This window comes from Perca flavescens, chromosome 23 (genome assembly GCF_004354835.1).
Source record: "Perca flavescens isolate YP-PL-M2 chromosome 23, PFLA_1.0, whole genome shotgun sequence".
Classification (NCBI taxonomy): domain Eukaryota; kingdom Metazoa; phylum Chordata; class Actinopteri; order Perciformes; family Percidae; genus Perca; species Perca flavescens.
In genome coordinates, this window is record NC_041353.1 from 6,614,155 (window position 1) to 6,637,840 (window position 23,686).

General features: G+C 40.7%; 1 protein-coding gene and 1 non-coding gene across 2 annotated transcripts in view; both read left to right on the forward strand.

Moving 5' to 3' along the window:
- lamb1b (laminin, beta 1b) overlaps window positions 1-18,979 on the forward strand; it is a 28,392-nt gene extending 9,413 nt beyond the window's left edge. The window contains exons 7-33 of the mRNA XM_028570349.1: window positions 145-347; window positions 600-720; window positions 1,586-1,774; window positions 2,489-2,665; window positions 3,523-3,635; window positions 3,735-3,814; window positions 4,361-4,496; window positions 4,578-4,736; window positions 4,931-5,064; window positions 5,146-5,266; window positions 5,708-5,894; window positions 6,114-6,257; window positions 6,815-7,046; window positions 7,137-7,300; window positions 7,557-7,781; window positions 8,128-8,345; window positions 9,094-9,190; window positions 11,618-11,987; window positions 12,075-12,259; window positions 13,189-13,430; window positions 13,780-13,986; window positions 14,071-14,215; window positions 15,109-15,316; window positions 16,554-16,695; window positions 17,392-17,568; window positions 17,781-17,940; window positions 18,312-18,979. Coding sequence (XP_028426150.1) covers window positions 145-347; window positions 600-720; window positions 1,586-1,774; window positions 2,489-2,665; window positions 3,523-3,635; window positions 3,735-3,814; window positions 4,361-4,496; window positions 4,578-4,736; window positions 4,931-5,064; window positions 5,146-5,266; window positions 5,708-5,894; window positions 6,114-6,257; window positions 6,815-7,046; window positions 7,137-7,300; window positions 7,557-7,781; window positions 8,128-8,345; window positions 9,094-9,190; window positions 11,618-11,987; window positions 12,075-12,259; window positions 13,189-13,430; window positions 13,780-13,986; window positions 14,071-14,215; window positions 15,109-15,316; window positions 16,554-16,695; window positions 17,392-17,568; window positions 17,781-17,940; window positions 18,312-18,448 — 4,673 coding nt within the window. The 3' untranslated portion in view covers window positions 18,449-18,979. The remainder of the gene's footprint in view (window positions 1-144; window positions 348-599; window positions 721-1,585; window positions 1,775-2,488; window positions 2,666-3,522; window positions 3,636-3,734; window positions 3,815-4,360; window positions 4,497-4,577; window positions 4,737-4,930; window positions 5,065-5,145; window positions 5,267-5,707; window positions 5,895-6,113; window positions 6,258-6,814; window positions 7,047-7,136; window positions 7,301-7,556; window positions 7,782-8,127; window positions 8,346-9,093; window positions 9,191-11,617; window positions 11,988-12,074; window positions 12,260-13,188; window positions 13,431-13,779; window positions 13,987-14,070; window positions 14,216-15,108; window positions 15,317-16,553; window positions 16,696-17,391; window positions 17,569-17,780; window positions 17,941-18,311) is intronic.
- Window positions 18,980-22,115: 3,136 nt separating this feature from the next.
- Window positions 22,116-22,187, forward strand: trnaw-cca (transfer RNA tryptophan (anticodon CCA)). The gene has a single exon. It is a non-coding gene; the product is annotated as a tRNA-Trp (tRNA).
- The last annotated feature ends 1,499 nt before the right edge of the window (window positions 22,188-23,686 follow it).

Sequence of the window (23,686 nt, forward strand, 5' to 3'; positions counted from 1 at the left end):
TGAGGAACAATGGCAGGCTATTTGAAGTCTGAAACTCGGCAAGAAACTTGAAAAATGTATAAATAAAGCTCTAAAAACTTGTAATATACCGAACACTCTTAATTTCCTGTGTGTGTGTGTGTGTGTGCGTGTGTGCGTGTGCAGACATGCTGAAGATCACTAATCTCCGGGTGAAGTTCACCAAGCTCCACACGTTGGGCGACAACCTGCTCGACTCCCGCGACGACGTGATAGAGAAGTACTATTACTCCCTCTATGACATGGTCGTCCGCGGCAACTGCTTCTGCTACGGTCACGCCTCGGAGTGCGCCCCCATGGATGGTGCAACGTTTGATGCTGAGGGCATGGTACATCAAACACATCTAATGGTCTTTAACTGCAAAAGGCGCTTCAAAGCTGGATCTTGAGGAGAGATTGTGTGTTCGCAAGGTCTAGAATGAACTTCCGTGTCCAAAACTGCCTGAATGTTTTGTATCTTGCTAATCGATACTAAAACCTTGAAAGGAAATACAAGATCCAGTTATGTTATGAAGCTTGAAACCAAATTCAACATAACTCTGGTATTACAAATGGTGTAAATTGATTTGGTGTGTGTGCAGGTCCATGGCCGCTGTGCATGCAATCACAACACAGAGGGATTAAACTGTGAGCGCTGTCAAGACTTTTACCATGATCTGCCTTGGAGACCTGCAGAGGGACAAAACACCCACGCCTGCAAGAGTAAGAACACAAACAGAAACACACAGAGCTGACTTCTCTTTCTGTTTTTCTGTCTTTTGCTCTGTGCTTGTTCACATTTTCGATAATACGCTTATAAAGTTTTAAGAGAAGATTGACACCACTCTCACACTACATCTAATTTGTTTAATCTGTATAAAAATGAAGTGTGAAAACGACAATTTGTGCTTAACCAAACTACGCGAGCTGTTTCCCCCTTCCCTGCTTCCAGTCTTCAGGCTAAGCTAAGCTAACCCGCTGCTGGTGGTGGTTAGCTTCATTTTTATGAAAGTGGTATCAATCCTCTCTTAAGAAGAAAGAAAATAAAGGTATTTTCCAAAATGACAAACTGTTCCTTTAAGGTCCTTCACTTACAAAACTTTAAGAAAAAGCGCTTTACAGACATGATGCTAGAGCTGCAATTAATGATTTATCGATTAGTCGATCTGCAACTATTTAATTTGATTTGCTGTTTTCCTCTTTTATATCTGAAAGTGAATTAAACATATTTGGTTATTGGACTGGCATTTTTGATAGTTGTAGCCTTATAGTGTATAACACATAACTGAAACAAAAAGATAACAAATAAATACTCACAAGCAATGCAAAATACAAGAGTAAAGTCTGTACATTTTACTTATTTTAGATTCTTTTTAATTTTCTATTCTCTTGGCTCTTTAATGACAGTTTTCAGTTGTATTTAAATGTCCTAAATGTCTTGTCCTAAATGTTTTCTTATAAAGCAATTGCCTTGTTGTTGTACTGTGCTGTATAAAAAAACTGCCTTGCATTATACTGTGCTTGAACATGAAATAAAATGCACATTTCCTAAAGAAAGACCAGCAGCAAATCTCACTTTCTTTCTCAGAGTGCGAGTGTAACCATCACTCCACATCGTGTCACTTCGACCTGGCCGTGTACATGACGACCGGCAACATTAGCGGAGGCGTGTGCGACGACTGTCAATACAACACGGTGGGCCGACAGTGCGAGCAGTGTGCACCCTTCTACTTCCAGCACCCAAACCGAGACCTGAGGGACCCCAACGTCTGTGAGCGTAAGTCACCTCTACGTTACCTCTCTGAGTGTTCTCCACTGCGGTGTTCCTCTTTATGGTCCACACTACTCATTACATGGACAGTCTGTTGAAATGTCGGTGTCCTCCTCCAGGACATGTTTCTTTCAGCACCATCTGGAGCTGCATCCTTTGAAGTGAAAAGCAGAAAGTAGCTGTTGTTACATCATGATCGTAATTACCTGCTGAGTACTGGGTACAAGTGGAAATAGTGCAGTAAAGTGAAATACAGCCTCCCCCTCTCTTTTCCTCTTTACTAGACTTTTAATTACACGCTGCTTTTGCAGCTCTTTGCGCTTCACTATCTTGTCCACTGACAAATAGCTTACCAGTGATGTAATGTTACCACAAAATGAGCTAATGAGTCATTTTGAATCTTTATTTTTTAACAAAATGAAAGTTAATCCATTCATCATCCATCAGTTAGCTACAGAGCAAGATATTTCAACATTTACTGACCAAAATCGGTTGTGTATATTTGTGATCCCGAGAGAATTTTGTTGAGGCTCCATCTTTTTCTAAAGTGTTTTCCACTTTAACACAACAAATATCATAATCTACTGGGCAGATTTCCCTCACTATGTCTGTCCATTGTGAAATATGTTAATCTTTTTTCACATGACCATAAGATGTTGGACTGATAAGCATTCGTGTGTCCACGCAGTCTCGCTAATGTCATTTTCCATGTCTCCACAGCGTGTAACTGTGACCCCTCCGGGTCTCTGCAGGGCGGACTGTGTGACTCGCACACCGATGTGGCCGCCGGGATGATCTCAGGCCAGTGTCGCTGCAAAGCCAATGTGGAGGGCGAGCGCTGCGACCACTGCAGACAGGGACACCACGGACTGGGACAGGGGCCTCACGGCTGCCTCTGTAAGTCACAATTAGTTATAATTCAGTTTAGGCCCTTATTACGCCCCAAGTTTTCTTTGTATTGTCTGTTAAATATCTCAAAGTAGTTATTCACATTTTGCTGCCATATTTATTCTAGCTCTCTGTGTGAATGCCTTGAAGTATAACTCCTTAATTTACCCCTGTAAAAAAATTACGGTAGCCAGAGCTCCCTTAATTTCTAAAATAATCGAACCCCTTAAAAACACCTTAATTAGAAAAGCTGTAAATTAACAAATTTAAGTAGGCTACAATTAAAAGGGTACATGACATTTCCATTTGTTTTCCACTTGGGGTTTAACCCTTTACAACCTCCTTAAACCTTGCCTGTAATCCATTAAAAATACCTTATATATAAGGTATTTAAAAAATACCTTAAATATGTATATATTAAAAATACCTTATATATATATATATATATATATATATATATATATAAAAAGGTATTTTTAATGGATTACAGGCAAGGTTTAAGGAGGTTGTAAAGGGTTAAACCCCAAGTGGAAAAACAAATGGAAATGTCATGTACCCTTTTAATTGTAGCCTACTTAAATTTGTTAATTTATATATATATATATATATATATATATATATATATATATATATATATATATATATATATATATATATATATATATAAAGCCATTAATTATCCTCCTTAAATCATATTAACAATACCTTAATTTTCATTATTATTAGTTGAATTAATGGATTTTTTTGTTTTTAGAGAACTTCAAATTAAAACTGACACAAACATCCCCAGTGTGGATAAGCTAGTCAGTCAAACAGAGTGACATAGTTGGATCTGTTGCTTCATTGTTTGGTGTGTGTTTTGGCAGCTTGTACCTGTAACCCGCTGGGAACTCTGCCTGGAGGAAACCCCTGTGATTCAAACACAGGGAGGTGCTTCTGCAAACGCCTCGTCAACGGACATAACTGCGATCAGTGTCTGGTGCGCAAACACAGCTCAGTTTGGATACTTTTACCTCGATACATGTGTTTGTGCAGTGTGTATGAAAAAAATGTCTGTTCTCCATTCTTTTCACTGTAGCCGCAGCACTGGGGTCTGTCCAATGACATGGATGGCTGCAGATCATGTGACTGCGACCAGGGTGGGGCTGTAAACAATAAGTATGTTTAGATATCTCTTTTAGTAATTACTTATTGAAGTTTAGAGCTCAAAACATGCAATGTCGTTTTATATTCATTGTTGGACGTACTAAGAGTACAGATACAGGAGTTGGATTTTGTTTCATTTCAACACAATAATTATACTGTTTATTGATCCCAAATGGGGAAATTACAATTTATACTCTGTTTGTTAGAAATCACTACACACAGGCCTGAAATACACACAGACATGCTCAGGACCTATTCATGTACAAATGGAGAGATGTCAGAGTGAGTGGACTGCCAGTGCTGGACCAGCAGCGCCCTGAGCGGTTGGGGGGTACAGTGCCTTGCTCAAGAGCACCTGGCAGTGCCCAGGAGGTGAACTGGCATCTCTCCAGCTACCAATCCACACTCTGTACTTTGGTCCGTACTGGGAGTTGAACCAGCGATCCTCTGTTCCCAACCCAAGTCCCTACGGACTGAGCTATTGCCACCCCTAAATGCACAAAAACAGACAAATAAAGGTACTGAGATACATATAATACCAAATCTCTCCTTCTACAGCTGTGAGCCTCACACAGGACAGTGTGTGTGCAGGGAGCGCATGTTTGGACGACGCTGCGATCAAGTCGAGTCCGGCTTCTACTTCATCGCTCTGGATCACTACACCTACGAGGCAGAGGACGCCGAGCATGGACCTGTGAGTGTGTTTATTGTACCGCCCCATCTATTTACCCCAATGTGTAAACTACAGCTTTGTTGATCTCTTTCTGTCTGTCAGGGTGTGACGGTGGTACCGAGGCCTTACCCTCTGGATCGCAGTCCGACATGGACCGGTATGGGTTTTGTCAATGTGCCAGAAGGAGCTTACTTAGAGTTCACCATTAACAACATCCCAGAGTCCATGGACTATGACATCCTTATTCGCTATGAGCCGCAGGTAAACACACACACACACACACACATAAACATACTGTGGTTTCTGTCAATACTATAAGTTTAATGTGTATCTACACTTCTGGATAATAAGATCAAGATCAACGCTACAAACACAGAATATTTGTGGTTTTAATTTGTAATTTCATTAAAGTTTTAAGTGAAAAAAATAATGCATGTGTCTGTATATGTTTGTAGCTGCCAGACCAGTGGGAGCAGGTGAACATCCGAGTGCAGCGTCCCATCTTCAACCCTCCAAACTACTCCTCTCACTGCGGCAACTCCATCCAGAGTGGAGACGAGCAGTCCATCTCTCTTCCACCTGGATCCAGGTGAAAACTGTAGTTTACTTCGCTACTGTGTCTCTCTGGCGAGACATTCACTCCTCACACCGACTCTCCGCTGTGTTTCAGACACGTGTTGCTGGTGAGGCCGGTGTGTTTCGAGCAAGGACTGAACTACACGATCCGTCTCACTCTGCCTCTCTACTCGTCAGTCAGCGACGTCCAGAGCCCGTACACACTCATCGACTCCGTACGTTGAATTTCATTCCTAAACCCCCAACTTATCTTAAAGGACAGTCCTTGTCCTTGTTGATCTTCCTTCCTGTTAATTGATCAGACTATAGACACCATATACACCTTGTAGATTGGTGGCTCCATGCTGATACTTAAGCACACATTATTAATTGTTTTATCTGTCAGTTTGGTAAGGCAAATGGCTTTAAAATACTACACCCTTAAAGCTCAGTTGTGGTTCCTGAAGAGAAGCCAACCAGAGGCGTGAATCAAAGTTGAAGCAAATTCAAAACTCTTTGTCATTGTAATCAGGAACAAAAAATTGACCCAGAATACAAAATTAAATGAAAAAACTGAACCAGACTTTTAATTTGGCTCCCTAAACATCTGAAATAACTTTTTTTTTATGGTTTCCATTCCCCTTGGCCTCGTCTTCCTCCTCCTCCTGTCTTTATAGTTGGTGCTGATACCCCGGGTCAGGGAGCTGGACATGTTCCACGGGATCGATGGTGACGGAGCGTGGGATACATTTCAGCGCTACCGGTGTCTGGAGAGTAGCCAGAGCGTCGTCAAAAGCCCCCTGACCGACATCTGTAACGACTATATATTCAGCGTCTCTGCTCTGCTCCACAAAGGAGCCATGGGTACGTAGTTTATCTGTGTGTATATAATGTGTTTGTACAGTGGCAGACAGTTTGTTATTTTCTTTTTTGGAGAAAATATTGATAAACATATTTCAAAAAATTGAAATATGTTTATCCTTCTATAATTTAAGGCTACATTACAACTAATGATTGTCAAGTAATATTCCTCATAACATTATCATAAATGTCCACCTTTCTTTCTCTCATCTTATCTCCCAGCATGCCAGTGTGACCCTCAGGGTTCACTAAGCGCTGTGTGTGAGCCCAGTGGAGGTCAGTGCCGGTGTCGATCCAATGTGGTCGGCAGGAACTGCGACCACTGTGCCCCGGCTACGTTTCTCTTCAGCCCCAACGGCTGCAGGCGTAAGTTTGGCGTGACTGTACGGTTTGCTGCTTATCATAGGCCAGACCCAGCAGGCAAAAACATTGTTTTCGTTTCTTCATGCACTGGTCAATGGTGAGATTTTGAGTTTCCATGACGTGTCTTCTTTTAGACAAGTGGAAAGAAAACAACCAAAATACACATTTAGGTGATTATTTTACTGCGTTTTCTATTTGAGTCTGTAGATTCCCTAAGCTTATAGGATGCTGAGGATTTGATTAGATATTGTGTCTGTAAATAGTGTTTTCTAATACAAACGTATGCAATTTTGCAATACATAAAGGCCGTTTGTTCTCAGAATTTTGAACCTGGCTTTGTGCAATGTTCAGATTTCTTTTCTATTTAATAAGACAATGCCTCATTTGCAAATTTAAACATAAAAACCTCAGAAATACAAAAAAAACATTATCCCAATGTAAGTAATCAACTGGGGAAGTGTCATGGTACTGTCTATTAGTTAAGAAGTCTTACCCTATTCCCCCGTAATATCTTAACCCAGTAACAAGAAGAAGTGTAATGATTAAAATGTCTCCCTCAGCTTGCGACTGTGACCCTCGGGGTGCGATCAGCGCCTTCTGCCACGAGGCGACAGGCCAGTGTGAGTGTGTCCCTGGGGCCACAGGGCGCCAGTGTTCCCACTGCCTGCCCGGCTTCTGGGGCTTCCCCCAGTGCAGACCGTGCCAGTGTAACGGCCACAGCGAGTACTGCCACCCTCAGACTGGAGAGTGTCAAGGCTGCAGAGACTTTACCACTGGGCACCACTGTGAGAGGTAGAAGCTAGGCAGGAAGTTAAATTAAAGTGACTAAGAGTCAAGTGAACTGGAAATATTTCTACTTTACCCCCTTTTCTTTACTTCCAGGTGTTTGGACAGTTACCATGGCAACCCAGAGTTGGGTTCAGGTAGCCACTGCCGCCCCTGTATGTGCCCCGATGGACCGCGCAGTGGACGGCAGTTTTCTGACAGCTGTTACCTTGTGGCTAATAGTAACCAGCTGGTGTGTGTGTGCAGCCCTGGCTACAAAGGTATATAAACACACGCACACGCACACGCACACACACACACACACACACACACACACACACACACACACACACACACACACACATACAGTAATTATTAATAACAGATTTGTTTTTATGTAAGCAGTTTTTTTGAGTGCTCAAAGCATCACAATGACATCACGTCTTCACATGTTAGAAACCCAAACATCACTTGAGGTCCCCTCTCATTAGCCCGCTGAACATGAACTGACTTCCTGTTTCCTTCCTCCTCATCCAGGTGCCAGGTGTGACGAGTGTGCTCCCGGTTACTTCGGGAACCCTCTGGTGCCCGGTGGGCGCTGCATGCCCTGCCAGTGTAACAGCAACATCGACATGCACGACCCGGGGTCCTGTGACGCTCGGACGGGCGCCTGTCTCAAATGCCTGTACCACACCGAGGGCTACGGGTGTCAGCACTGCAAACAGGGTTACTACGGCAACGCTGGCACTCAGAGCTGCAGGAGTGAGTACAGAATTCAGTCTAATTCCATGTTTATATCCTGATACCGATATATCTGCAAACTGCTAATATTGGCTGATGAATCGACCTGGCTGACTTGCCAGTTTAGCTCTAATTGATGTTAATTTAATTTCAGTATAAATACAAGTACAACGCTGTCTGTTCAACAGACCCACAAATCCAGTATCAGTTGGGCCCTAACATCAATCTCGTTGTTCCAGTGTTGCTTTAAATATAATGAATACTCACGCAAACTATTATCAGCAATTTTTACCCAAAGACGTGGGTACAAATGTCCAAAAGCCAAAGCTTGTTGAACCCTGATCAACATCTGTCCTCCCCTGTGCAGAGTGTATGTGTTACTCGGCGGGCACATCACCTCAGGCCTGTTCCTCCCCTGATGAGTGTCAGTGTAATCAGCACAGCGGTCAGTGTCCCTGCCAGCCAAACGTGGTCGGTCAGAACTGCGACCGCTGTGCCGTTGATACGTGGAACATCGCCAGCGGGACGGGCTGCCAGCGCTGCAACTGCCACCCCGTCCACTCGTCTGGATCCTCCTGCGATGAGGTGAGTCGGACACTGTGATGAAAACCAAGAGCCATAACCACTCAATATCCCACCTAACATCCAACATCTGTCTGCATCGTTTCCTACATTGCAACAGCTGCTTTAATTTTCTCTCCCACGTTAAGATGTACGTATAGCTGAGCTGAATCCCAGCGCTGCACCACAAAAACTTGTACTCAATGAACTGTTGTTGGCAGAGTTTTCCTTACACATTGTGGGGACTGGCTCGGGCCGTTTTCCAAACAATTCTCATTGAGAGCAAAGTTGCAGTGCGGTAGTAAGTCACTGTGACCAACCCATCTAATCACAGAGGCCTGTGTTTGTGTTATTTTTTTTTTGATATATGGACTCCAGCTGTTTGGGCAAAGCAGCGCTGCAGAACTAACAGAGAAAAGCAATTCCCAAATGCACAGATCTGCATGTGTATGCACAGAAACATGCACGTAAAGAACATGATAGTGTGTGCACACAGACTCACACACACAAACATTTGGGTTTCTGTGTTTACTGGCTGCTCTCCATCAGAGGAAGGAAGTCTCAGAATACACTGTGGAATAACTGAATACACATTTCTCTAAGAGGAGTGAGTTGTATCAAACTACACAAGCCCATTGTGTCTACACATGTGAAATAAAAGACATAAAATATGCTGCATTAATCCAAAAGTAACTATTTTAGACACAAAATCCACCGTTCACTTACTGTCTGATTATATTGTGTTGACCTGATGTTCTCTGTGTCCCTGTAGGTCACAGGACAGTGCTTGTGCAAACCCGGTTTTGGTGGCAAGACTTGTCGGGAGTGCCGAGAGCTCTTCTGGGGGGATCCAGAGGTCAAATGTCATGGTAAGTCACCCATCACCAATATATGAACAAAACATTCCCAGTAGACCAGGGAGGATCATAAGTCTGTTCATGCTTCCATTGCTCTATTTTTTTCATCTGAATATTTCTGTGAATGTTGTGTTTACAGCGTGTTTTTGCTGCCCTCTGGTGGCCAAGTCAGTTAATGGAGGTTCAAATATTCGGTTACAAATTCTCTGTTTTCTTTAGTAATTTTCTGCCAGTCCTGGGCTACAGCCACAGTCACCTCCTGCTTTTTTCAGGAACTTTCACTGTGGCCCTCAGTATGTGAAACATTAACAGTTTAAATGAGGTCAGGTAATAGACTTGGCCAGCCAAGAACATTTGGCCACGTTTAGGCCATAAAAGAACTCCTCAGTTGCCTTGTTCGTATGTTCAAGATCACTGTCCACACACTGGGGAACTATGGATCAAAAACGTCCCACACTGTTCACCCAATAAGGATGTGAACATTCTTAAAGAGCCTTACTTTAAATCTCATGGTCACTTTTTCATTTCAAATCCAATGTGTTGGAGTACAGAGCCAAAACATCACTGTCCAAATACTGCCTGCCTGCTCTGTATTCTCGAGTTTATATATAACTCATTAGATCTTTTTTCTCCCTGCAAGTTAAAGTTATTTTGGATATGGTTCCCTGAGTCACCATGTTGGAGGACTTGAGCTTTATATTGTTTTTCCATGTTTTTTTCCATGTTTTTTTGTGTGTTTTTGTCCTTCTGTGTGTAGTTCATTATGTATGAGGAAACATACCAGCGGTGGCTGTGAAATTACTTTGGTGAATGAAGTGAATGAGTTGGTTACATGTCAGCAGCAGTGAATTAGCATTTTATTGTCTGCTGAACAAACTGCTGGAGAGTCCATCTGCAGAAATGTGCGCCTCACAGTAGCTTGCGCACCCTCAAAAAGAGAGAGAGAGGGAGGGAGGGGATCTGGGAATGACCTCTCACTCACTGCTCATGAGAACCAGATGTTTTCCACAACTCCCAAGCATCCCATTTTCGTCATGCACCCACGCCCAGAGGACCCAGGAATTATTACGGCTGTATTCCCCAAAGGTCTCTTAAGCTGTTAAACCAGCTGGACCTCGCTGCTCATCTCCACAGATGATACACTTATGGAAATCTGAACACTGTGGCCACCGTACTGAGAAATGTGTGGGAGTAATGTGTAGTTACGCAAGAGAGTGTTGACAATAAAGCCTCTTAAAGATGCCGCCACAGCTGAGAGGTTGTTCTAAAGTCCGTTTTTCAATGTCTGAGGTTTAAGTCTTTGTCTTCGTGATGTAACCAAACAGGGCGACTGTTATAAGTATGTGGCTCGTGTATGGCACGTTAATGGCCCTTAATCACCATGTATGTTCTGACCCTAATGTGCTTTTAAAAACAGGCGTACTATTTCCCCCCTAGACAAAAACTTTGAACCCTACACTCACCTTCTTCTCCATAAATCATGCAAATAAATGCAGCAACACTGGTGGTTGAAACCTCTCAAACGCTGCATACCTTCTTTCTGACTTGCACCAAAACTCCTCCTCTTCTTCTTTCAATTCTTCTTCCCTGGGGGATGGAGGGGGGGGGGGGGTTGACCTTCAAGGTCACGTTCATGTCTGACTTTATTAACTGGAGGTTGAACATAATTTGTTTTCAAATGGCTCATTTCCCTGGAGAGACTTAAAAAATGCTGACACAGTGTTAAATAACTGTTTTACTGTCAATAAAATTTAGTTCTTTAGGCCTCAACGTGAGCTTTAGACCAAAAACAAGTTATTATACTGTATATATATCTTAATGTCTGGATATTTTGTTGACCTTCCATGCCAAATGAAATGGAAAGCCAACAAAGAAATAAATGTTTTTACATGTATTGTTTCATAATTTCTGCTTTATTTCACCTTATTTCTTTGTTGAGTTTTGTATTAATTAGGCATAGTTGAAGCTGACCATTGAGAACACAGTTAGATTTTTTGGGGAATATGAAGACTTGAGGGCACATTTCATAATTTGAAGTTATGCAATGTGTTTTTTTTAAAAGGAAGATCACAATATTGTTTTAGATTTGACAATTTTAACACCAAGAAAAAATAAGAAATACATAAATTAATTTAACAAATTTTCCCACCAGAATTTATTACTGGCAGAGTAGAGAAAACTCTCAATTGTGAAAACTTTTCACCATTATGTAGAGAAACTTACTAATACAGTATAATAGAACAGTTTAATGAATTTAAACACGTAAAAGTATTCACATTTCAGTATTCGGTATTTTTAGGTCTCCTCAAAGCTATCTGGGGCTGGAGGGGGTACTTGAACTTACATATTAATTCTTCTTTATGGCGTATGCCTATTCCAGGATTTATTTGGATTCCTGGAAGTAGTTTCCCCCTGACTTTCCTCGCTGTGTGTTTCCAGCTTGTGACTGCGACTCTCGGGGAATCTCCAGCAATCAGTGCCATCGTGCGACAGGTCAGTGCACCTGTGTGAAGGGCGTGTCCGGCCGGCGCTGTGACGAGTGCGCCAGAGGCTACGTGGGCGAGTTCCCCACCTGTGAACCCTGCCACCAGTGCTTTGCTGTCTGGGACACCGTGGTGGGCGAGCTGACCAATCAAACCCAACGTCTGGAGGCCCAGGTAACACAGCTGCAGACCAGCGGGGTGACAGCGCCGTATAAAGAGCTGGTCGGCAGCCTGGAGAGAAACGCCAAAGCTGTCCGAGAAATAGTAGAGAACAACCCCGCTGCAGTGAAGCTGGAGAAGATTCAGGACCTGATGCATCAGATTACGTACGTACATGAACAAATAGAGATCTACAGAAAGATGTAGCAGACACGTTTGTGTTGGAGTTCATCACAGTCTTGTTGTTTCTTCAGCGGTGTGATGTCCTACCTAAACGGAAAGCTGAACACGACAGAGGAGACATTGAACGTTCTCCACAGTGACGCCAACGCTACCGATGCAAACTTGGAAGCACTGACTGCCGAGGCCAACCAGCTGGAGCTGAGTGTCCAGGACCTGAGACAGCAGGTTCACAAAGCAAAGAACGCCAACATCCAGGGTGAGAAACCGAACCGAATGAGAGAAACGGTGTGTTTTTTAAACCTTAAACTAAGAAGCGTGTCATCAGTATATTGTGTCACATTCATCCTAATAATAATAATTATAATACATTTTATGGGCGTCTTTCTCAAGACTCACGGACACATGTACAAATAATAAAAGATAAAAACAGATGAAAAACAATAAAACAGACCAAACAGAAATACAAAGCATTACACTGAGTAGGACAGTTTGAAGAGGTAGAGGTATCTGTTACACTTATTCTCACCCTGGAGCTGTCTGTTAAAACTGCAGTGTGTTTTGCTTAGAAAAGCTGGGTTGCATGTTTGGTAGTTAGCTTGTTATGCGAAGAAAATGCTGAATGATTTCAATTAAATGTGGTAGAAAGTTAGGGCATGGACCCAAGGACAGCTGATTCCAGAAATTAGTATTAAATGATTTCTTCACACTGCAAGACATGGAAATGTCTGCTATTTTCTCATAATAACTGCACTTACCTGAAAAAAAGGGATCTGTTTCCAAAAAAAATTGCTATTTTGATGCAAATTGCTATTTTGATGCAGATCCTGGTCCAGATGCAGTTAAACAACAACTCGGGGGAAAAAAGACAGAAAAAAATGACAAATAACCAATTGTGCCGCCTTAGCAGGGGTATTAAGACAAGACAAGTTTTAGTTTAACTTAATCAGAATCATATCTAGGCAGCATAGTCATCACAGGATTCCTGACTTGGCCCTGAAGTGGCTTTTATAAACACCAAGTAGCGTTTTTCATCTTAAAAAAGAGCTGAGTCATGTTGAACCTCTGCTGAAAACCACCATTAATTGAATAAAAAACGATATGCCACAATATTCTTGTCATGTACAGTTCCAGACAGATAGAAAAACTTTGATGTGTGTGTGTGTGTGTGTGTGTGTGTGTTTTCAGGTGCCATGGACACCATTGCAGCTGCACATATGCAGTCTACGACGGCAGAGCTCCGCGCCAACACCTCCACCAGTAATCCTGGAAACACAGTGGAGAGGTCGGCCACAGTACGGAAAGCCACGGAGGACAAACTGAGCAGCGCTCAGAAGGAGTTTGACCGCAAGCACCAAAGAAACTCGCAGAAGCTGGACAAACTGTCCACTGAGCTGGATAAATTTGACCTGTCACCACTTAGCAAGAAGGTGAGAAAAACTTTCTGTATTGTCTCTATTAAAAAAAGGCCCGAGTAAAGTTTCATCTTAAAGAGCCCGTATCATACTCCTTTTTAGCATCACATTTGTACTCTTGAGGTCTCCTAGAATGGGCTTACATGGTTTGATGTTCAAAAAACATGTTTCTCATACTGGCCATTGCTGCAGTGCCTCCACTCTGTCTGAGCTCTTGGCCCGCCTTCCTGAAAAGCCCAGTCTGCTCTGATTGGTCAGCTGGCCAACTCCATTGTGTTTGGTCAACCAAATTGAAACAAGAATCCAAAACAGCATGACAGGGGCTCTTTAACACTGAATTTTGTCTGTTTTTATCTCTCTGCAGACATGTGGGGGTGCAGCTGAAGGGGACGGCTGCCCTGGCTCCCCCTGCGGTGGTTTGGGTTGTGTCGGCGAGGACGGAGCGCCTCAGTGTGGCGGAGAAGGATGCGGAGGCCTCGTCACGACCTCCCAAACTGCTCTCAAATCAGCCAAAGACCTGGACCAGGAGATCCTCAAAGCGATGCAGGAGGTGGACAAGCTCTCCAGGATGGTGAGTGAACGTGGTTAAAACTAAACTTGTGTAGAATAACTTAAGATGGCTGTGAGCAGGTCACCGATTTTCGTTTGTGGTCAGGTGTGGGAAGCCACCAACCGCGCAAACGAAGCCAAGGCGAACGCTTTGGAGGTGCTGATCAAATCCAACCGGAGCAAAGAGAGAGTGGAGCAGAGCAACGAGCAGCTCCGCAACCTCATCAAAGAGATACGAGACCTGCTCACCAGTGAGTACATAGCAAAGTAACTTCATTTATGGCAGCTTGAAAGAAAAGTAAGAGTTATGGCTCAGAAAATGTCATACAGGCATGCTTTTTTTATTTGAGTGATTTATTAATGAAGATATCTTTGAATATTATTGGAACTGGATAGAAGTGGCTGGAGGCAAACCTTTAACTATGACTGGACTGCAAATACCTTTATTGTAATGCTTTAGCTCATAACTTTTTGATATTAATGAACGTTCGTTACATTCAAGTAGGGGTGGGCAATATATCGATATTATATCGATATTGTGATATGAGACTAAATATTGTCTTCAATTTTGGATATCATAATATCGTGATATGACAAAAGTGTCTTTTACTGGTTTCAAAAGCTGCATTACAGTAAATTATGTACTTTTCTGAACTTACCAGCCTGTTCTATTATTTGCCTTTTCACCACTTAGACATTATGTCCACATTACTGATGATTATTTATCTAAAATCAAGGTGTGAAGATATTTTGTTAGAGCACCAATTTTCAACCCTAGAATATCGCCACAATATCGATGTCGAGGTATTTGGTCAAGAATATCGTGATATCAGAAATATTTCATATCGTCCAGCCCTACATTCAAGCCATTTCCAAAATAGTTGCTACAAAGCTAATTAAGACAATCGGGGTGGGGGCTGTGCGCGGTCACGGAAGGCTTGTATCATGTGGGGGGAAAAAATGCAAATTGTAAAATATTGTGTACAGAAAAATGAATGTCTATATTTTTTCTAAAATAAAAGGACTGAAGCTCTGATTGACGCTGAAGTATTGATTGTTAGTTAGAGAACTCAACAAACTCAAAGAAACAAACTCAAAGGGGGAAAAAAAAAGCATCCACTATGTTTTGTTTCTGATTATCCAGATGAGAAGGCAGATGTTTCAGTGATCGAGGCGGTGGCCAACGAGGTGTTGGCTCTGGAGATGCCGACCTCGACAGAGAAGCTGAAGGAGCTGACGAAGGAGATCAGGGAGAAGGTGGGCACTCTGACCAGCGTGGAGACCATCCTCAGTCAGAGCGCTGACGACATCCGGGCGGCAGAGACGCTGCTGAAACGGGCCAAGGCTGCCAGGTAACACGCACGCTTACGTTTGGATCGTCTTGGATGTTTTCAAAACTAAAATACATTGTTAATATTCAGAACCAAAGTAGCCTTTTAATTTCAAAAGGAACTTAACAAGTGTCCCAGCTGTTCACAATAATCCACAGAACACTCCTGTTAATAGAGCATGGAGTTCCACATTTAACAACGGATGAGTCTGGGTTCATTTTAGTTCATTTTTGCTGACTGTTCTGTGCATTTGTTTAGCACTCTTTTAAACTGGCTTTGCCCCACATGCATGGTTACGTTTATTTCAGCACAAACTCAGCTGTAAGTCTAATTTTCATAAAGCTGCCAAAATCCCCAAAAACTAAAAAGGCACCCATAAAAGTGTCCAAGTATTTTGTGGTAATCACTCAAAATATTATTATAGAACAGTTGAAAAAATAATATTGTTTTACCTTTTTTATACGCATGAATACAGCAGGAGAATGTATAAATACAATTATAATACAGTCTATGTACGCCTGTAAATCACTGAAAATAATGATAATTTAAACTTAAAGATTCCTTTAAAAACTTTTTAACTTTTAACTCTACGTGATATATAAATAAAGTTATGTTACTATAAATAAAACATGCCCAGTGTATTCACTGTTAAAATATATATATATATATACATACATACATACATACATACATACATACATACACATACAGTACAGGCCAAAAGTTTGGACACACCTTCTCATTCAAATGCGTTTCCTTTAATTTTCATGTCTATTTACATTGTAGATTCTCACTGAAGACATCAAAACTATGAAAGAACACATATGGAATTATGTACTTAACAAAAAAGTTTAAAAAAAGTAGCCACCCTTTGCTTTTTTTATTAATAAGGGAAAAACTTCCACTAATTAACCCTGACAAAGCACACCTGTGAAGGTAAAACCATTTCAGGTGACTACCTCATAAAGCTCATTGAGAGAACACCAAGGGTTTGCTGAGTTATCAAAAAAAAAAAGCAAAGGGTGGCTACTTTGAAGAATCTAAAATATAAGACATGTTTTCAGTTATTTCACACTTTTTTGTTAAGTACATAATTCCATATGTGTTCATTCATAGTTTTGTTGCCTTCAGTGAGAATCTACAATGTAAATAGTCATGAAAATAAAGAAACACGTTGAATGAGAAGGTGTGTCCAAACTTTTGGCCTGTACTGTGTATATATATATATATATATATATACACACTATCTTTCCATCAGTGAAGAGGCGTCTAACATGAAGGAGACAGCAGATGTAGTGAGAGCAGTCCTGGTTGAGACTGAGCGTGCTCAGAGTATGGCCATGGACGCCATCCAACTGGCCCAGAACAACACAAATGGCACTCTGGACCTGCTGATCTCGGTGAGTTTTACCTCTGACCTGCAAGGTTACTGTTGCAACAGCTTGTACATGTTGGTGTTTTAATCAATATTAGAGCTGTTTTATTCCCTAATGTGATTAATGTCAGTGATGACTGATTCAACTGTAAGGACTGAGTGTTCATTATTCTTTTAACCACATTTTTTTTTTTCATTTGTTTGTCTGTAAAATGTCTGAAATTATTATACAACACAGAAACCAAGTTCCCTGTCTCCCTGTTAAACAGAAGCTCACATACACTGTATATAAATCCCAATTTACAAAAAGTGAATGCAAAATATCCCGGATACGGGCACTGCTATCTTGTCATTTTGAAGCCAGGGTCTCCGCAGTAGCGATCGGGCGGTGGAGCGCGGTATCAAGGCTCCGCCCATATAGCCGCTCCAAATAACTAATAGAAACCAAAATTATCGGAAAAATGAACACTTTCAATAAAATGTAATGCCTTTGATGCTATTGGTTTGCCGGCATAAAAAGAAACTCACAATGCCTTTCTATGTAACATCTTCATGTATGATCTACATCTGGCCACAGTTGTGCACATATTACAATGATACAGAAGCAATGTCTTATACTTTAGTGTGTGTGTGTGTGTGTGTGTGTGTGTGTGTGTGTGTGTGTGTGTGTGTGTGTGTGTGTGTGTGTGTGTGTGTGTGTGTGTGTGTGTGTGTGTGTCAGGTGGAGTCGGAGACGGCGATGTCGGAGCTGAAGCTCGGTAACACCACGGGCCGTCTGGTTCAGCTGGAAAGGGAGGTCGGCCTGCTGAGACAGAACAACCTGGAGGTGGACCGCCTGGCAAAGATGGCCGACTGGACCACCGACCAGGCCAGACTGAACGCCGAGGAGGCCCAGCAGGTCTCTCTCTCACACACACACACACACACACACACACACACACACACACACACACACGCACTGTCAACTCATGCTTAGCTTCTGAAATAGCTTACATTTGGAATGTGGGTAATGCCTACTTTCCATCACTCTAACAATGTGAATAAAGGTGCATTTTCATCTGCTGCTGTCATCCAAGTAACGTGGATATTTGTTTCTGCGCATGTGTGAAGGAGTTTGACACGGAGGTGAAAGATAAAATGGTTGAGGTGGAGGACCTGGTGGAGGATAAAGGGGAATCGGTGCTGCAGGCGAGGAGAAGAGCGGACATATTGCAGCAGGAGGCCAAAGAGCTGCTCGCCCAGAGCAGCATCAAGCTGAAGGAACTCGGAGGTAGCCGCCAAATGTTTGACGGATTTTTACATGATTTTACCGTTTACAGTATATTTCATTTAGGACAATTATAAAATATAACACATGCATTTCATGTCCCGTTCAGGGGCCGCACAAAATTATTTTGATGACATACTATACTATGACTTTTTTTTTTTTTTTTTTTATTCTTATGACATACTATGACTTTTTTTTTACATTGTGATGACATATTATGCCTAAGACTTTTTTTTTCATCACATTTTGACGACATACTATGCTATGACTTTTTAATGAACATTTTATGACATACTACGCCATGAATTTTTTTCATCCAATCTTAATATGACAAAAGTCTAAACACACAGTGATGTCACTTCCTGTGTTTTCAGAGTTGGAGAGTTCCTACGAGGCCAACCAGTTCATCCTGGAGGCAAAAGCTGCAGAGCTGGCCGAGTTAGAGCGAACCGCCCGTAGGCTCCTGGAGGAAATCAGCCACAAAGTGACGCTGTACAGCACCTGTCTGTGATCTACCTGGACGCTCCAACACCTCAAACTCTTTACTGTCCTCCAGTGTACTGGCTGGATTTTAACGGTGCCAAATGGTTTTAAAGCATTTCAAAATACTGCTCCCAGATGATTCCCAGAGTACTTTATATCTTTTAGGACCAAACACTGTAATATGTTTGACACTGTCAGTGCCAACAACTTAACATTCAAGTATTTTGAACAGCTGTGCCAAAAAGGATTTTAACAATGGAAACAAGTTGTGAAGCTGCCAAAGACCATTAAAGTATTGAAGTAACGAGTCCCAAAGGAAACCACTAAAAGCCAATGTGACCTCAGTGCTCGAAACCAAGAATGTGTAGAGAATATAGAACAATTTATCTGTATAAGATAATACAATCTGTGTATTTATATATATGACTGAACATATTTGATAGAAATATTTTATACATACCTAATAAGCCCAAAGATATAAAAACATTATGTGGACCAAAAAGCATTTGTAAATGGCTCTGTGAGATGAAAAAATATAAAATTTTGATTTGAAAACAAAGTTCTTAAATCTTTCCTGTTGGTCTTTTATTATGTTTTTGGTGTATGGTTGAGTGCCTAGAAAATGTGTTTTTCCTATACATATTTCCCCGATTTTGATCTGTTACATCTGCATTAATCAATATTTTGGAGGTAACCCACCAAGCTCCACTAATTTTGTAATCAAATTAGTGAGTTGATAACTGCCTCACAGAGGCAGAGGACAGTTACTACCCAGTAAGAAGTGGCTGGGTTGGCTCAGTGGTTAGAGCAGGCGCACGTACACTGAGAGGTTTATGCCTTGACGAAGGGGTCCAGGGTTCAAATGTGACCTGTGATGATTTATTGCATGTCTTCCCTCTCTCTCACCTAGCTGTCCTGTCAAAATTAGAGGTGGAAAAGCCCAAAAAAATAATCCAGTAAGAAAAGTTTGAAGCTAATTACTTTTCAGCATGATTAACAGATTATCTGGTGTTACATCTTTTCCAAAGTTGTTATGTAACAAAGTAAAAATACTTTCTTACTGTACTTAAGTAGAATTTTCACGTATCTGTACTTTACTTGGTTATTTATATTTCTGGAAACGTTCCCTTTCACTCCGCTACATTTCCTAAATAAAATGTATACTTTAACTCCGATACATTTCCCCAAAGCATCTTGGTTACTTGTTACTACAAAATAAAATCAGAAGAAATTTGTTAGACTGCAAAAAAGGAGTTTGGCGAATCATTGCTCATCGTCTGTGTGTGTATGTGTCTAGGTCTGTGCTTGTCTATGTCTATGCTTATTGTCTATGTCTATATTGTTGTCTATATTGATTGTCGTCCTGATGTGTCGACTTACTGTTATTAAGAACAACCCCAGATTGTTTCCCCCATGACTGCAATGAGACTATGTTACACAAAGACCAGATTTCTTTAGAATCAAATTAAAATCTAGTCACAAATGTAGGTTTTAATCAGAGTTAGTGTTACTGAATTGACATCTTTTGGCCAAACTGCATTGAGATGTAAACTTTGAAGTTGAGTAAAACGCTTCTTGAGGCAACAATCCTCAAACTGTATTTATTGAGATCTGGTTATTAGAGACACTATAAACTAATTTAGACTTGTGTGGGCTATTGTTATTGTTACAATTGACTTTATGATGAACATTGTTGGCCTAGTATTTTATGAAAACAATAAATAACTATAACGCTATTGGATTTATTATTAATACTGTCATTATTAATTTATATTTAGCCTATACTGTAGCCCATTAAAATAAATCCTGAGTTTGTTTTAATAAATTCAGATTACTTTTAGCCAACTAATCTTTGTTGCCATTATTTCTTTCTTCACTCTTGTTTGACATAGACACATAGACACAGACACAGTAAGCCTAGACATAGAAACATAGACAAGTAATCATAGACATAGACACATAGACACAAACACAGAAAGCATAGACATAGAAACATAGACAAGTAAGCATGGACAGACACATAGACCCTGAATATAATGCTGACCATTCACAGTATTGTTATCCAATTCGGGGTCGTGCTAGTGACAAGGTTATAACAAAGAATTCTGGGTTGATTGACCTTCTTGAACAAGGAGACCACGTAATGGCTGATCGAGGCTTCAATTTTTTTGATTCTGATTCTGCACTAATGAGCTGCTTTTGAGAACATTTCCATGTAGTCATTGCTCAACTGCAGTCTTCCTTCTACAAATTCATCCACATCTTTATGTATGTGATGGCAAAGTCATTGTCATAAGGCACATCAAGCTCCAGGTGTTGTAGTGGGTCCAAATAACAAGAAAAAAGTTTGTAGCCCAAGACAGTGCATCCCTAAGTGTACCTGACTATAGTAGCCTTTGGGGCCTTTTGGGTTCATAATGTACTGCCCGTCTTCCACTCTGATGTCTTGGTTTTTAGCAGTGAATGCATCATTAATGGATGTGCATGCACTGAGGGTGATGGGGCATTTTATTTCTAGTAGCTTATTATCAATGATACCATCAGGGCTAGCTGCCAGCCATGGGTCTCCTGCACACTCCACCAACCCTTTGTCAATCACTCTGCAGCCCCTCTCTTAAATATAATATGCTCCTTTGCAAGCCCCTCATTTCCCTTCCCATACCTTGTGGCCCGACTCCCCTGGAACCTTGGATACAGGTGTTCAGCAAGAAACTTATCTGGGTCAGTTGTGTTACGCTGAGGCACTTTGCTGGCTGTGCTTGCTGTTATGCGCAGCTCGCACGCATCATGCCATAGTGGTTCTCTACTTTGCTTTCTGGTGTTTCTCTCTAGTTCCACCACTTGATCAGGCCTCAGAGTAATGAATGTGTCATAAAATGCTGTGCACTTTAGACAGTTTAGAGTGCTACCATGCTCACTGCGGGGCTGAGCTAACCTGCTGAACACATTTGGTTCCTCTCCATGCGCATCCTGCTCTCCCTGACTGATGGTGAAAATCTGACTGCCTGACTCCGAAGCTGTGTCTGTCTCACTGCTGTCACACATGGCAGAAAATAGAGCAAAATCTGGCACAACTTCCTAAGAGATATGGAGAAAATACCTAATTTATCTTCCCTGCCATATTTATATAGTAGGCTACTGAATCTTTAACATTATGGTTAACTGGTGGATTTGTTGGAGACATGTTAACCATAACTTACCTTCAGGGCTTTATAAAGCTTCTTTGGTGACCCTTCTGGATTTAGTGCAGGAAGGCAGAAGGGAGCATGTAGCCACATATTAAACAGTAGAGTGCAGTACAACGTCTAGACTGGTGGTAGACACACATAATGTTCATTTCTCCCCAATTTCAGATCACATTCCTGCTTGAACTTCTGGTTGTTTAGTTTTTGGTTTAAAAGCTTCAGATGCCAATGATGCAGTCCTGGAAACACTGACCAATGAGAGCAGACTGGGCTTTTTAGGAAGGATTTTGAAGAGACAGCTCTACAGTACAGGTGCTGCACCCATGGGCCGTATATGAAAAATAAAGTGTCTTTTGAATATCAAAGTATATAAACATGTCCTAGAAGAAACACAAGTATGCACCTGAAAATAGCCTTTATAACTCACCTTTAAACTGACTACTACAATGTTTTTAATCAACGTCTCCCCCCAGTATTGGACTTGTCACCAGTTTGGTAAACAGGATTTCAGACTCTGTGGCGCAATGGTAGCGCATCTGACTCCAGATCAGAAGGTTGCATGTTCAAATCACGTCAGGGTCAATGTTTCTGTTTCACCAGCTCCATTGGACAATGGTCAGACAGGAGAGGGTGGTATCTTGATCACATGCTGGAGATTTTATCACATCAAGAACTGGAAAATGGGCTCTGAATTACTGGGCAATGAAATGACGGGACTAGCAATTACATTTTTCAACATACTATACTATGACTTTATCACTATTTTCGGCATACTCTACTGTGACTTTTAGTACTTTTCAGTCCGGGCTGAGCCTTTTTGTGTGGAGTTTGCATGTTCTTTCAGATTTTTTTAGACATTCTAAACAATTACATTTTTCTCACTTTTTTTGACATGCTATAATATTATTTTTTTTATCACTTTTTTCGACATACTATACTGTCTTTTTTCGATATACTATACTATTACTTTTCATTACTTTTTTCGACATGCTATATTATGACTTTTTAATAACTTTTTTCGACATACTATATATACTATGACTATTTTCAACATACTATTTTATGACTTTTATCTTTTTTTTTTGTCCGGGCTGGGCATTTTGGTGTGGAGTTTGCATGTTCTTCCAGACTTTCTTTCGACTTACTATGCTATGACTTTTTTTTTACATACTATACTATAACTTTTTATCACTTTTTTTTGACATGCTATACTATGTCTTTTTTATCACTTTTTTCGACATACTATATATACTATGACTATTTTCGACATACTATATTATGACTTTTATCACTTTTCAGTCCGGGCTGGGCCTTTTTGTTTGGCATTTACATGTTCTTCCAGACTTTTTTTTTTTTTTTTTCGATATGACTTTTTCCATCACTTTTTTCGACATACTCTGACTTTTTTATCAGTTTCGACATACTATTCTATTATTTTTTATCACTTTTTTTGACATGCTATACTATGACTTTTTTTTAATCACTTTTTTCGACATATTATACCATGAATTTTTATCACTTTTTTCAACATACTATACTGACTTTTTTTCACTGTTTCGACATACTATACTATGACTTTTTTTAATCACTTTTTTAACATACTATACTATTATTTTGTATCAATTTTTAAACATACTATACTATGACTTTCCCTGAATGTTTTGTTTCACAAACGTGTATTAATTGTTATTGTATCAGAGGTTAGTTGTTCTGTTTGAATAGGTAAGGTAATAGTACAATTTTTACTATAATTTGATTATTTTAAGTCTTAATTTGTAAAGTAACTAGTTATCAGTCATCAGATAATTCCCTCTGAATTGTAATGAATAAAAAGTAGCATGAAAAAAAACCTTCAGTTTGTACTTCAGTACAGTACTTGAGTAAATGTGCTTAGTTATATTACACAGCTTTTGAATGTAAAACAAATGCAGCAGGTTAAATATTTTTAAAGGGGTTTTGAAACTTAAGACATTAAAAGAGCAGCAACATTATACATGTTAAGACAAAGATGACAACTTATCTACAAGAACATATTTATTTGCATTATTTGGCATTCATAAGAATATTTGTTCCTGTTAAAA